The sequence below is a fragment of the Pipra filicauda genome, unplaced genomic scaffold, assembly GCF_003945595.2.
Source record: "Pipra filicauda isolate LSUMZ 115617 unplaced genomic scaffold, ASM394559v2 scaffold164_size1636381_pilon, whole genome shotgun sequence".
Taxonomy (NCBI): Eukaryota; Metazoa; Chordata; class Aves; order Passeriformes; family Pipridae; genus Pipra; species Pipra filicauda.
Genome location: NW_024104151.1, coordinates 1561376 through 1575883, shown reverse-complemented (window position 1 = coordinate 1575883; position 14508 = coordinate 1561376). Strand labels below are relative to the sequence as shown.

General features: G+C 43.7%; 1 protein-coding gene across 1 annotated transcript in view; it reads right to left on the bottom strand.

Annotated features, from left to right (window-relative positions):
- LOC113998038 (neuronal growth regulator 1) overlaps window positions 1-14508 on the bottom strand; it is a gene marked incomplete at its 5' end in the record, with an annotated part of 92309 nt that overhangs the window by 16937 nt on the left and 60864 nt on the right. The window contains one exon of the mRNA XM_027740363.2: window positions 12283-12324. Within this exon, the coding sequence (XP_027596164.1) occupies window positions 12283-12324 (42 nt within the window). The remainder of the gene's footprint in view (window positions 1-12282; window positions 12325-14508) is intronic.

Here is a 14508-nt window from a genome sequence, read left to right as displayed (position 1 = left end):
CTGCCAGAGCTCCAGGAGTGTTTTGGTGATCCTCTTAGGCTCATGGGGATGATCCTGTGCAGGGCCAGGAGTTAGACACAATGATCCTTGTGGGTCCCTTCCAACTCACATATTCTGTGATTTTGTGATTCTGAGTGCACCAACCCCTTTTCCCTGCAGCACTTGGCAAAACACTGTTTTCCCTTCCAACAACTTACTTTCTCCTTTTTCCTGTGCAAATCCCACATGTAGCTGCCCAAGTGTCTTTTTTCTGCCAGCCTTGAGATAGTTGTAGCTCTGGGAACTGCTAAGCCAGAGGTGGTATCTCACAGAATTCCTTTTTTTCTTTTTTTTCCTAGTCAGTTCTGGAACTCATTTAGCTTTGGGAATCCACAACAACCTGCCATTTGCTAGTTTCATTTAATGTACTCTTTGTCTGATTGGAAGAGACAATGAATAATGATTTCCTTAACAGTTTGTGCTGTCCAAGGTTCTCTTTCTCTGCCTAAAGTTGTCCTTATATGGAAGATGTTGATTCCAAGAGAAAGTGAAGCTTATAAACCATATATAGCTGTTGCCTGACTCTGCTTTTAATTGTTTTTTGTGACTGTGTAGCTCTTTCCCTCCTCTCTGCCAGCTCTGGAGTCCTCATTTCAACGAATTTAAATAGCTGCATGTTATACAGCACTGAGGTGAGCACATGGATTTCATAGACATCCTCCTCTGGCTGCAACAAGGGTTAATCCTTCGAGGCAAAGGGCCTCTTGGTTGTGTAGGGACATGAGCTGCTGATTTAAAGGTGTTGCTTCAATTGTGGGGGTCACCATTTGTGAGCTCAGGGAAATTAAAAAACATCATGGAAAGTCCAGCCACAAAATACACAGAAAATGTGTACAATGGAGTCAAGTATTTTGTACTTTGCATGAATGTGCAGATTTTCTTTTTCCCAAAGCACTTTCAGATTTCCATTCTTTAACCAAGGGTATCATGTCAGAGTGGTGAGGCCCTGGCACAGGTTGCCCAGAGAAGCTGTGGCTGCCCCATCCCTGGAAGTGTCCAAGGACAGGTAGGATGGGGCTTGGAGCAACCTGATCGAGGGGAAGGTGTCCCTGCCCATGGCAGGGGGTGGGACTGGGTAAACTTTAAAGTCCTTTCCAAGCCAACCCAGTCTGTGATTCTGTGATTCCATGATTCCACTTATCCTTATTCACTGTTCCCTCTGATGAATGATTTGGGATTGCAGCAGGAGCTGACATGGCCATTGGGAGGACTCTGAACTTTTGGAGCTGTGTGTGAGAGGGCAGATGAAATCCCTCACATCTGGAGCCATTTTGGGTTGTCTTTCTGCTGGAAGTCCCTGTGTTGTGGGAGTCCCTTTCCAGAGCCCCTCACCCCTCCTGGCTGATACTGCTTCTCCTCTGCAGCTTTTACTGCCGCTGGAGGATTTTGCATTGCAGGCCTTTTGTGTACCAGCCTTTCCTCACCTGCTTTTCAACTTAATCCAGAGGATTTTGGAGACATTATGGCTCAGCTTTGCATATGTGATTACAAAGAGGAGAGGAAAAAACCCCAATAGTTGAGATTTTTCAAAGTTGATTGGGAGATTTAGGCATGAAGATTCTGTTAAGAGTCATGGCTTTGAAAATCTCTATCAGTTAGTATAATATTTCAGTGGAAAGAGAAAAAAGTACAAAAGCCAGCATTGGTGCCTCTATGGGAGGCTTCTTCCTAATTAATCACAGAACCACAGAAATGTTAAAGTTGGAAAAGACCTTTAAGTTCAACAGTCAACCCACCACCAACTCCATGTTCAACACTAATCCATGTCCCCATGTGCCAGATCCACATATTTTTGAACACTTCCAGGGATGGAGACTCCACCACTGCTCTAGGCAGCCTGTGCCAGGGCTTGACAACCCTTTCCATGAAGAACTTTTTCCTAACATCCAATCTAACCCTCCCCTGATGAAAGTGTCCTTTGAAACAGAAAACAAAAAGCACTAAAAAAGGTTCTTTTGTATTATCAGTGATCACCTTGTAGGTGATCCATGGCTCAGCTCTTCTTGAGGTGCAATCAGATGAACCTGACATGGTGCATGTCCTTCTGCTCCGGAGGGACACATGGACTCCCAGGAAGGTTTCCCAGCCAGGCAATGGGCAATTTCTTTCTGCCATTGATTTTGGCTCAAAACAAGGATTTAGAAAGACAACACAGAAAACAGCACGTGGTGCTTGGCAGGAATGTGAGCAGCTCTCACAGTAGTTATGGATGGCATATTCTTAAAAAAACAGGAACAGAAGGGGAAATGAGATATATTCTATAATAAAGTAGGCAAATCTCACAGTTGATGCTGAAAGCCTTTCACCTTTCCTTTTTTCTATCCTCTCTGGGAATTAAGGGAGCTTTCTTTTGTGTGTGTATCCCAGGCCACACCTGCCTAAAGTGCTTTTGGGAAGACAGAGATGGACTTTTGGATGCCTTCAAACCAACTCTGATAGTCTTGGGGACACAGCAGAGAAAGACACATTTTGCCTCAAAAACAATTAACTTTTTTCCTAGTTTGTACCATGTATAACCCTTAAGTACTAAAAGCCTTCAAGTTTCTATGAAAGGAACTTTTTGAATGACTGATTTGGACTTGGATAGTCATCATCTGCATTTAACAGGTGGGATTTCCACCTCTTTGTAAAACACAGCTCCTTCTTCATTTATGAGTTGGACTTGATGATCCTTGTGGGTCCTTTCCAACTCAGGATATTCCATATGAGAATTGAACACTAAATGTGACTGTGCAATGTGGGAGGGTAAGACATAGTATGCTCGGGTTTGGAACCGTTACAAACAGCAACGCAGACATTGCTTACTCCTGACACATCTCTACAATCAGAGTACTTTGCTTTGACAATTTACTGCAGATTATTCAAACGACTCCCTGTTTTCCCATTACAAGATCCATACCCTGTTTGTTCAAGTGAACATGCTCTTGAGCTTTCAAGACCTATTTGTTTCCTGAATTGCCTCACTTTGGCAGCAAACTTATTCAGAGTGGTTTTGTACACCATGTTGTTGAACGAGGAGCTGAATGGTCGGCAATCATTCGGCTGCAATCAGGGGTATTAAGGAGGGTAAGTTCTATCAATTCTTTTTCTCATGGAGATGCAGCCCTGCCATTGTGGAAGATAATCGAGGGAGAAATGCGAAGCTGAGTTGTGTACCTCAACAATGAGAAGGATGTACAAAAGATGTCAAGGTCAATCATTTCATCATCACTGAATGTCCCAGAGTCATCCAACATCACCCAACGTGGTGCTATACGGAGGTGGGCGGGTAGGAGAGGACAGGCTGCCACTCATCCATTGAGTTAAACTTCCTCTCCCTGATGCCAACATCTTTTTCTTACAGAAATGTCTGACTAAGCAGCTGAAAATGGTCACATATTTTGCAAAACTTCCATCTTGATGAAAACAGCCTTTAAAATTTTAACCAGATGGCTCCACAGTGTTTTGTGGATTCAGAGGCTCAGTTAAACTGTGGACTTAATGAAAATCATGTACAGGAACAGGTGCCAAAGTACAGGAACAACTATAAAGTGAATTTTCCTTGTCAACCTTACATTGATGAAGCAACACACACTAAACTGAGCCTGAGTTCTCAAAATGTTTCCTTCCACCTGGGTGGGTGTGAGATTCCTATGAACATCTGCTGCTCAGAGGTACAAACCTCTGGGCCTGCCACGCCCACTTTGAGGATCACCTGCATCCTTGTTTAGTTTTGAATTTTGGTATTCAGGTCATAAATCCTCATCAGCAGCTGGGCCTGGAGGAAAGCAAAGGTGATGGTGTAGCAGGACAATGTGCAAGTGTATAACACAAGGTAGGCTCGAGCCTATAACACAAAGTACATGGCCTAGACTTGAGCTCTGGTCCAGCTCTCTGCAAACTTTCTCTGTTTTACTCAGCACTCTCAGCTCCACCAGCAAACAACCTCAGCCTGCTCATAGTCCAAGTCCGTTTGAGCCCTGTTGGATGTTCAGGGACTTCTGCACTGCCCTCACCAGAGTATTTGTGCCTTCACAAGCAGTTCCTATTCTGAGGAAGGTCTGTCTCTAATAACTGTAGACTCAAACAAAGGCAGGTAAAACCAAGACAGCACCACTCCTGGGATTGCTGACAACTCATGATAAAGAAATATTTGCTTAACTGTTTAGAGCTGCTGTTCAAACTTGTTATTCCTACACACTTGGAAGGACATGGGCTTGGCTCAACCATCATGTTTTTACTTACAAATTTTGGTGCTGTTTTCTTTAACCTAGAAGAGATTATTGGAAAAACCCCACGTCTACAATGTTTCTTGGGTTGCCTGAGAGCTCATCTGAAAAGTTCAAAGAAGGGCCAAAACCAGCTTAAAAGCCAGTTTGGTAGACTGAGTCTTGCAACTGGTTTGCAATAAGAAGAGTGTAAAGATGGAGTGATACAGATTTAAAGGTTCAGAGCAAGGAAATGGATTCTGGATCATCTCAGGATGTTGTTTTTCATCCCTGGATGGAAATATTGTTGGCAACTGCATCAAATTGTCCATGTTGCATAGATACTCTAAATGCAGCTGGCATGGAATGGAGATTTCCATGTGGTGCGAAATTCAGACAGGGAAAAGACAAAAAAAGCAGAAGTGTTGCTTGCAATGAGATGGGTAGCTTGGAAAGAAGCCAATTTTTTTTTTCCACTCAAAACTCAACAGGCCTTTATTTGAATTTCTTTAAAACTGACATATTCAGGGAGATTTCAAATAGGCTTTTTCTGACAAGCCCCCTAATCCCCCAAGCCTTCCCTCCCTCAACAACCCAAGTTTGTCAGCTCCTTCCCAGCCAGCTGTAGCTAGAGGCTCTTTTATATTCCACTAAGAGTTGGGACCCTCCCTGAAGTTACAGATACCCAGTTCTATATACATTGTAAATCTCTGCACATGGCCACATATCTCATCGAGATGGATATATGCATATTTATTCCTGTACGAATTACTGTAGTCAGCCAATTCTGGCTGATAAAACCCTCACATAAAACATTCCCTTCTGCGATAAATAAAAACAAGGACTGCTCTCTTCCTGCTGCTGAATCACATTCTGGAATCTCCTGCTTCTCCTTTCTTAATCAGAACTGAAAGGTGTCTCAATCTAGTGGAAGGTGTCCTTGCCTGTGGAGGGGGGTGAAACAAGATGGGCTTTAAGGTCGCTTCCAACCAAACCATTTTGGGATTTTATGTGCTGGTTTAGATGGGATATTGGGAAGGAATTCTTCCCTGTGAGGGTGGTGAGGCCCTGGCAAAGGATGCCCAGAGAAGCTGTGGCTGCCCCATCCCTGGAAGTGTCCAAGGCCAGGTTGGACAGGGCTTGGAGAAACCTAGTCTAGTGGAAGATGTCCCTGCTCATGGCAGGGGGTGGAATGAAATGAATTTTAAGGTCCCTTCCAACCCAAACCACTGTAGGATTCTATGATTCTATCATGTCATGATTCTATGGTTCTAGGAACATGGCCCTCTAGGGACAGTCTTTCAGAGCTCCTGTGCCATGTCTTGCAGTGTTGCAGGCTACAAGATATTCCTTCTCTTGTTGCAGGATCATGGACAGAGCACAGGAACATATGACTGGGCCACCCAGATCAGCCTCCATGGATTTACTGTGTCATGAGCTAAATGTGCAAACACCCAACTTCCCAGCATAGTTTGGGAGCACAGGCCTAAATCATGGCTGTGGATGAAGAATAAAATTTAACTATATAGATCTCTGCCCCCAGCCTGCCTTCAGAGCAGATGTTTCCAGCCCATCTGAGGGAGTCCATGCCATGCCAGGCTTCCCCCATGGCCTGAATAGAATGGGTACCACTATCTCACTGAGATGGGGAGATGTCTTGAGGGTGTGGACTGAGGAGGTAATGTTTTTTATCTATAGTAACAATTAATAAACTCATGTCACACCTATAAAGAAAGAGGGAATGACATGAAGTTTTGTCAGGGGAGGTTTAGGCTGGATGTCAGGAAAAAGGTTTTTCCCCCAGAGGGTGGTTGAGCACTGCACAGGCTCCCCAGGGCAGTGGTCACAGCACCAAGGCTGACAGAGCTCAAGCAGTGTTTGACAACACTCTCAAGGACAGGGTGGGATTGTTGGGGTGTCCTGTGCAGGGCCAGGAATTGGACTCATGATCCTTGTGGGTCCCTTCCAACTCAGGATATTCTATGATTCTGTGATATCGATGTTTTAAAAATCTATTAAATGTGCAAAGTGAGTGCTGTGCTGAAAAGAGACTCCTCTGTGCCCCCAGTGTGTGCTGGTTCCCATGCTGGGGCTCCTACACTGAGTGCACTTATATATGCAAATGCTGATCCTATTTACAATAACATAAATGAATTTGCATAATGACAAACAACTAACACCAAGGACACTGATCCGTTGGAGCTGAGAACTTCCACAGAGGGGTGAGCATCACTCAGAGATGTAGAGGAACATCGGGCTCATGAGATGTGGCTCATCCCTCAGCATTGGAAACACTTAGACAGGAGAAAGGTTCAACACTGAAGCAGCAACAGTAAGATGAGCATCTCCCCACCTTCCACATCCTGCGCCCTTCTCTCAGACTACAGAAGCCATTTCACACCTGTCCCTGGCATTTCCCTGGCACTGCTCTCCTGGCATTTCCCAAAAGCACTTCTTGGTTAAAATGTGACATTTCAGCAAACTGGTCAATGTGTTATATTCTAAAATATTCATCAGCTTCTCCTCCTAAGTGGGCTTCTCATATTTGCGGGAAAACTCATTAACATTGAAATCCCCCATGATAGAAGGCTTGTAGGCAATACACTATTAGGATAAAAACATTCTTGTATTTTACATTCTGGTTTAGAGAGTAGGAATCAATGGACTAAAAATGACCTAGTTCTAATCCCATTTTTCAGCTGATAGAAAGTAGCTCTTTTGATATTAAATAATGCATCTCTTCAGTAAGCAGTGAATAATATGATTTACTGTGTTCAAACAGGCTGGTGAAATGATGCAGTCTCTAACCACTGCAGAATGTCACTGAGCACACCCTGCAAGCTGTCTGAGACGTGCATTCTGCTCCAACAGAAACATTTACCTAATTCCATAGATTCTGCTTTGAGGATGGAGCTTTCACAGAGTGATTTAAAAACATCGAGTTCACCTGTTTGTAACAGCAGATGTATGTAATGCTTTAAAGACAGCTATTTCCCAGATCACAGGCACTGTATAATTCCCAGTGTTCTTAGTTTAAGCGCCGTGTTCCCACAGGAACACGTTACCACAGAATTCACTGGGCAGGTGCACTGAGCTGGGGGAACACAAAACAATTTCTTTCTAGCAGAGAGAACTACGCTGGAATTTCACATCTGCTTGGAGTTCTGAAATGCAACAGCAATGCCCGTGAATGTAAAGCTTTCATCTAATTAACAAGTAAGTTTAATATACTGGTATTTTTTCTTTAGAGACTGTTCTCCAGTTTGGTACAAAACTACTTGGTAACTCTATATCTGTTTTATATTTGTTATATTTGACAAAAAAAGCTCTGGTGTGGTTCTCCCGGGTGCTGGAGGGTGATTCAGCCATCAGCTGCATACATGGGGACACGGGGCAGCCTGGGAGACTCTGCCTCCCTTCCCAGGGTAGGGTCATTTGGGAGGCAGTGAAGTGGCCACCAAGCATCAAAAGCTCTTCGAACAAACAGACATCTGTTCCTAACATGATTTAGAAGTTAGATTTGCAGTGGTCCAGGATCTGTTACCCTAAATCTGGATCATCTATTCATACTTGTTTAGTATTTTGGAAGGAATTCCACAAACTGGGAAAGAAAGAACAGTTTGAGTGTTGGCTGCCGAAGCACGACCGGCTGTGACTCACAGCTGGTCACCCTCTCCTGCCTCAGGGCTTGTCCCTAGTCCAGGGTTTGCTGCACCAATGGCTCTCCTGCCCATGTGCAAAAATCTCCATTTGAAGGTACAAAGACAAAATTAATGGCAAGAAAGAACACCACAAATTCCAAGATTCAGAGTCCAGCCCTGTAGATATTCCATGTGCAAATCATTTATTGATTAAAATGGGATTTGCAACTGCACAAGAAGAGAAAAAAAAAGCTGGTCTGAAAGCTTCCCATGAGACAAATAGAGCCTGCTTGAAATTAGGTGTGATTTGGTATTCTGGCCTATTAAATATATTAGATATGCAGAAAGGCAGATCAGGGACAAGCCACTGAAGTTCAAGGAGTTGTCCAACCTGCCCGAGTGCTCATTTAAACACACGCTTTTGTTCCTGAGAAAATTAAATAACTTAAGGTCCTTCTCTCTCCAACTCCAATTTTTATAATAGTGCCTCATCAGATGTGAAATCATTAATTAAAGAAGATTCCTCAATTATTCTCTGTGACCTGTCACAGTTACTTGTTTAGTCAGCGTTAAGAATTCAGCAGCATCTTCAAAGGCTTTTCAAGACACCACCTGTGAACTAATTACACTGAAGGAGGAGACGTTTGTAAGTACCTCCAGCTCCTGGTGCTGCCTGACAAAATAGATACCAACCCTGGCCTTAATTTTTTTAACTTTTTGTAGCTAATTCTACATGTTTTAAGCATTGCCACTTCAAATTAGGAAAGTAAATCCCCAAATGTAAAAAAAAGGGCTCCAGCAGAGAAATGCATAAGTGTATCACCAGGCCCTCAAACACTGGGTGGGTTTGCAAATTATGTCTGAGATGATTTGTCTCCTACTTGGAACTGTGAGGGATCCTTAAAGACCTTCGGGATTCCTACAGATTCCTCAGTTCCTACAAAAAGTAACTTCCTAGTTTGGGCTTTGAGAAAGATCCTGGAAAATTCAACAAGTGATGTTGAACAGCCTGTCAGTCGTTTACTTTGATTTCTGGGAGATTCTTGACCTGCAACTCTCCCTCCTCTACCTGCAGTTAAATGTTGACTCAGTTTGGGGTGTTTTCAAAATCTTTGGCTCCATGTTGAAACCCTACAAAAGATCTGTGTCCTTCCAGCACCAAAACCTCCTCCAGGAAAAACATCCAGTGGAGCTGCACTGAAGTGGTAAAGGATGGTGGTAATTAACCAATTATCTGCAAAGCCTTGATTAAGCAGGGGGGAGGCTGATGATCTGTGTTCTGACTAATGCAAGACACAAGACAAAAACGATTTCCTACAGATTATCCACATTTTGTGTTCCTGCAGGAGGGAAGCAGGACAGACAGACAGTGATCCAACAAGCTCTGTGGCTAAAACCTCCTGAGATGACTTAAACAAAGCCAGAAATGTTGTCCCTGCCCATGGCAGGGGTTGGAACAAGATGATCTTTAAGGTCCTTTTCAACACAAACCAGTCTAGGACTCTAGGATAAATCTTGTTTTACTGTCATATTTTACTGTTGAAAGCAGCTACAGATGAATAACTGGGGCTTTCTGTCCCCATTTCCCACCCCAACCTCCTGCCTAATGCTGCAGCACACGAGGGACTCTGTTTCTGACACTGGAAACTTCTGAATCGCCTCTGCAGCTGTAGAAGTTGGTAGCAATAGTGATGGTATTACCCAGCTATTTACCAGCTAAAAGTTAGCCACGTAGAGGGACTATGACAGTGTTATTTCATTATGCAATGCTAATAGAACAGTTCAGTGGCAATGCCACTGCTGATACCAGAGCTAAGTTCCAGGAAGAAGGACTCAATCCTAAATTTTCAACCATTTGGAGAACTTCCTTTGAAAAATCCCACCCCTTCTGTTGTCTTTCAGTGGAACAGATATCTTTCAACTGCAAACTGATCTCAGAGTCCTTCCCTCGGTCATTTAAAGTTGGACTAGCTCGTGTGGCTTCAAAACTATTACAACTTTAACAGCTTCTAAATTTTCCCTCTGTTGCATTCAAACATTTTCATATTTTCAATTTTATATTGTATATGGCAAAATACCTCTGTGTTTAGGACTGTGCCCTCAGAATTAAGACAGAGATCACTATAAAAGGATGTTATCCATTTCCACTCCCCCATCTTCACCCTGCTCCCAAAAATACATATGATTTTGCTCATTCATCAAAAATTTCTACAGCAGCAAGAATTCAAACACACCTCAAAACTGTGTTACTTGAACATCATTTTTTTAAAGTGAGAAAAGCTGTGCTCTTTGTTGTAGTGTTTACTTATGGAAATTAAACCCCAAAATGTTACTAGAGACCATTCCAACCAGAGCAATACAGCAGAAACCATCACTCTCTGAACAAAGCTTGGAATAAGATCAGGCTATGGGGACTTTTTAAGGAATTACAAACCCCAGAGTTAACACACAGACTGAGGTCTTCTATCACCACTTTGCACGATCGACATATCAATGACTCTTTTCTTCTTCTCAGCTTCTGTTAACTCTAAAAATAATTCCTTAGCTTATTTTCAACTGCTTGGGAGTCCAAAGCAAACCATGGAAAATCACAAGGAAAGGGGCTTTCATTGCAAGCACTATCAGCTTTTTGCAGTGAAGTCCATTCCTCCCCTCCTGCTGTTGGGTTGGCAATGGGGGTGGTCCTACATTGCTCAGGGTTCTACTGCTGTTTGTGGTCAGCCACAGGAGATTCCCTGCACATAAAGGACACTGTGCTTTAGGGAGCTCAGGGCTGTTCAGGGCACAGGAGAAGGCAGGGAGGCAACACCTCTGTGCCCCGAGTATCCCCACAGAGGACACCAGGGATTGCCCTTCCTAAGCCTTTAATTAAAAGCTACAAAGATTTATTCACTTGTCTTGCTAATCCTGTAAGTCTGAAGCTGTTGGAACCTCCTGCTGCCTGCAACTCTTGGTTTAATCTGCTTTTTTTAACTGATGAGTGGATCACCTCAATTGTTGTGCCTTTCTGGTGCAGTCTTTCCAATCATTTTATCTCAATTTGGAAATAAAATTACAGTTTAGGTGAAGGTTTTGCCAGAGGAAAATTTTCCTCGTGTTTGTCTCCCAGATAATCCTGATCTGGCTTCCCAGACTCCTACTTGGAGGAGACCTGAGCATTGCACATCTTACTACATCATGCACATGGAAATCATATCAACCTGCTGGGTCTGACACTGTAACTGCACCACGGGGAAACTGTTTAATGTGGATCAACAGAAGCTGGACCATGGTATGTAAGACTCCTGCCTGCCCCTTCCAAACCCTTTGAGAAACATGTGGGAACCTTGTTACAGGCTGACCTGATCTGAAAACATCTTTTACCCAGCTCTGGGCTGGGCAGCTCCTGTTCAACACCCTGTGCTGGGCTGATTGAGTCCAGAAGAGACCACAAAGATGCTCAGAGGGCTGGAGCCCCTCTGCTCTGGAGACAGACTGCGAGAGCTGGAGGTGTTCACCTGGAGAAGGCTCTGGGGAGATCTTAGAACCTGTTCCAGTGCCTAAAGGGGCTCCAAGGGAAATGGAGAAGGACTTTGTATAAGGGCCTGGAAAGACAGGACAAGGGGGAATGGCTTCCCACTGCCAGAGGGCAGGGTTAGAGGGATATTGGGAAGAAATTCTTCCCTGTGAAGGTGGTGAGGCCCTGGCACAGGTTGCCCAGAGAAGCTGTGGCTGCCCCATGCCTAGAAGTGTCCAAGGCCAGGTTGGATAGGGCTTGGAGCAATCTGGGATAGTGGAAAGTGTCCCTGCCTGGGGCAGGGGGTGGGACTGGATGGGCTTTGAGGTCCCTCTGAGTCCAAACCAGTCTGTGATTCTGAGACAAGCTCCACTGAGAGTGTCCTGTTGAGGAGCAGCAACAGGAAATCCCCAAGGACATCAGAATGTACTATGAACAGTCAACCACCTGCCAAGCACAAGGGCAGGTGTTTCAGCTCTCCATGAACACCTTCTGGCACTGTAAATGGGAAGGAGCTCACAACAGGCACTTGGATCCATCCTACAAGTCACTCAGTGATGAGACAGCAAGAAATTTGTCAGCCTCAACCCAACATTCATGTTTACAGCAACACCAGGGGAGAGTCAGGAAGAGCCAGATCATCACAAGAGCACAGAATCGCCCGCGCGGCGTTAGCCAGGAGAGACCGAATGGCAGGAACAGAGATGCGGGAGGGGTCTGCTCAGAACGGGAGAGAAGAGGACAAGAAATGAAGCCTGGAGGGAAGACACACCAATGACAGCACAAAGACAGAAGGAGACAGTCCAGCACTACCACAACAAGCTGCCCATAACCAGCTCCGGTCACTGACACGGCAATGCATTGGGATGAGTCCCTCAGGAGTACCCAACATCCTGTGGGAATGTGTGTGGATACTGACCTGGGCTTGAGACAGCACTAGAGGTAGTAGGCTCAATAATTTCTACAAAAAGGGAAAAGGAAAAAAAAAAAAGAGAACATTTGGGAGTTAATCACACATGGAAGACAAATACAGAATGAGACAGCAAACAGTCATGCAACAGACAGCACAGTTTTATTTCCAGGTTGGGCTGGGCACCACCGGCCCCTGACAAACCTGCAGGCGACCAGACTCCTGCGCCTATGAACTACAGCAGGGCTCCTCTTTGCCCAGCTACCTTGTGTGAACAGCACCAGGACCATCACACTTCCAATATGCAAATATTTTTGCCCTTGGAGTTCTCGAGCTCCAAACCATTTCTCCTGGGAGGTCCTAAAACCTGGCTGGAAAAAACGGTTTGCTCACTTCATCAAAGGCAATTTCCTCCCATGAATATAAGTCAAGGTAACAATTTTGAACAAAGAATGTTTTAAAGCAATAGTTTTGTGCTTCAGTGAACTTTTAAGAAGGCACATCTTTTTAATTACTGAAGTCTTTCCAGAAGAAAACATTTCTCAGAAACATCAAACCCATTTGGAAGTTGTTTACTTCCCCCGGGGCAACCAATGCAAACAACAGGCAAAGTTAAGAGAAGACACAGTTCTCCTGCATCCAGCCTAATGAAACAATCACCTGTGGCTTTTCATTATAATTTGACTTCAGAATTCATTATTCTGGGCCTTTTCATTAGCTTTGAATAGTGCTATGCAAAATGAAATACCAGTCCCAATTAATCTTGCACGGAAGCAAACTCCCATCTCAATGCAGCAATTCAATACTCTTCATAAAAAAGGTTTAACAAAATTACCAAGCTCAAAAGATCATTGACCATATCTTGGCTATAACAAGAAACTAATGAAAAAAAAATGTGAGCAAGTTGACTACAGGGCTGTGCAGGGAATAGCTGAGCACACATACCGCTCTTGGCCAAATTTGAGGGGTTTTTTCCCCTTACAATTACTTTTCAGGTTAATATGATGCAAAAGTGAGTCCAATGGAATAACAGACAAACATTTTCCCAAATAAAAAGTTGTGACTATGGCTTTTTACAAAGGCAAAAGTTCCTCTTGTTGCAGAATAACACCATTCTTTCCAACAATCAAATAAATTAACATACTCACTAAGTACAGTATTTCATTAAAAAGCAAAATACCATTCCCAAACCAGCAGGGATTGTACTACGATCGTGCCTCTTTGGATCTAGACTTAATTATAGGTGCTTAAGGTGGCATAAAGTCACATATTTATGGCATCATTGAGGCTGGAAATGAAGGTGGTAATATCCATGTATTATTCTTGCAAAAAATCTCATTTTTAAATATATTATTATATCAAGGAATTGGTGAGACGGATCTATTTCTAGTTTCAAGTTCTAAAACTCTTTGCAAATCTTTATTCATGAAAATGTTCAGGTCTGTAGAGAGAAAACAAAACCAGCTGGTTTTCTATAAGCACGCTCGGCTGGTTCATTAAAATGAAAATATATTAATGACTTCTTAGCAACACTGGGAGGCAGGGATGTGTGGGGAAGAGTGGGACTGGCTCTACTTCATTTTCCTGGGACCCCAGTCCTACAGTATCAGCACTGCTCAGATTTTCAGGGGTGATTGTGGAAAAAAAATCTGCAAGTATAATGGAAAACCATGATATTCTGTGCCACTTTTGTGACTCCAGTGGAGAATTCTCCTTGAGCTGAACTTTTGGGATTTGTTTTATAAAGCAGAGGAACAGCAACGTGTTCACAGCAGCTCCTGGTTTGCCCTTGACGGACTTGGGGTTGTCTGTGTGCAGGACCTTGTGTTATCTCCAGAGTTGTCTATTCTGGGGAGGCAGGTGTGAACCAAAACCATCTCCTCAGTTTAAAGCAGAGCTTTAATTCAGGCTGGGACCAAAGAGATAGAAACAAGAACATCCTGGGCATAGGGATACTGGTATGACATTCCTGGCTGCTACACATACATGGAAAACAGGAGATTTCCGTCCATATCTGGCCTGAATTTCTTCCAGTGAAGAAATTTAGTGAATAAATTTTCCCTAGTATCTAATTTAAACCTGCCCTGGTGCAACAGAGAAATACACTTACAGGCCCTAGTGTAATCCCATTCCCAGGAGAAATGTATGCAGGAATCTCCACCCCATTGTCATGGGAAAAGGCAAAATATCATGTTCTCTTCAAATACGGTTTTGGTCGTTGGTGGTGTGTGTGTG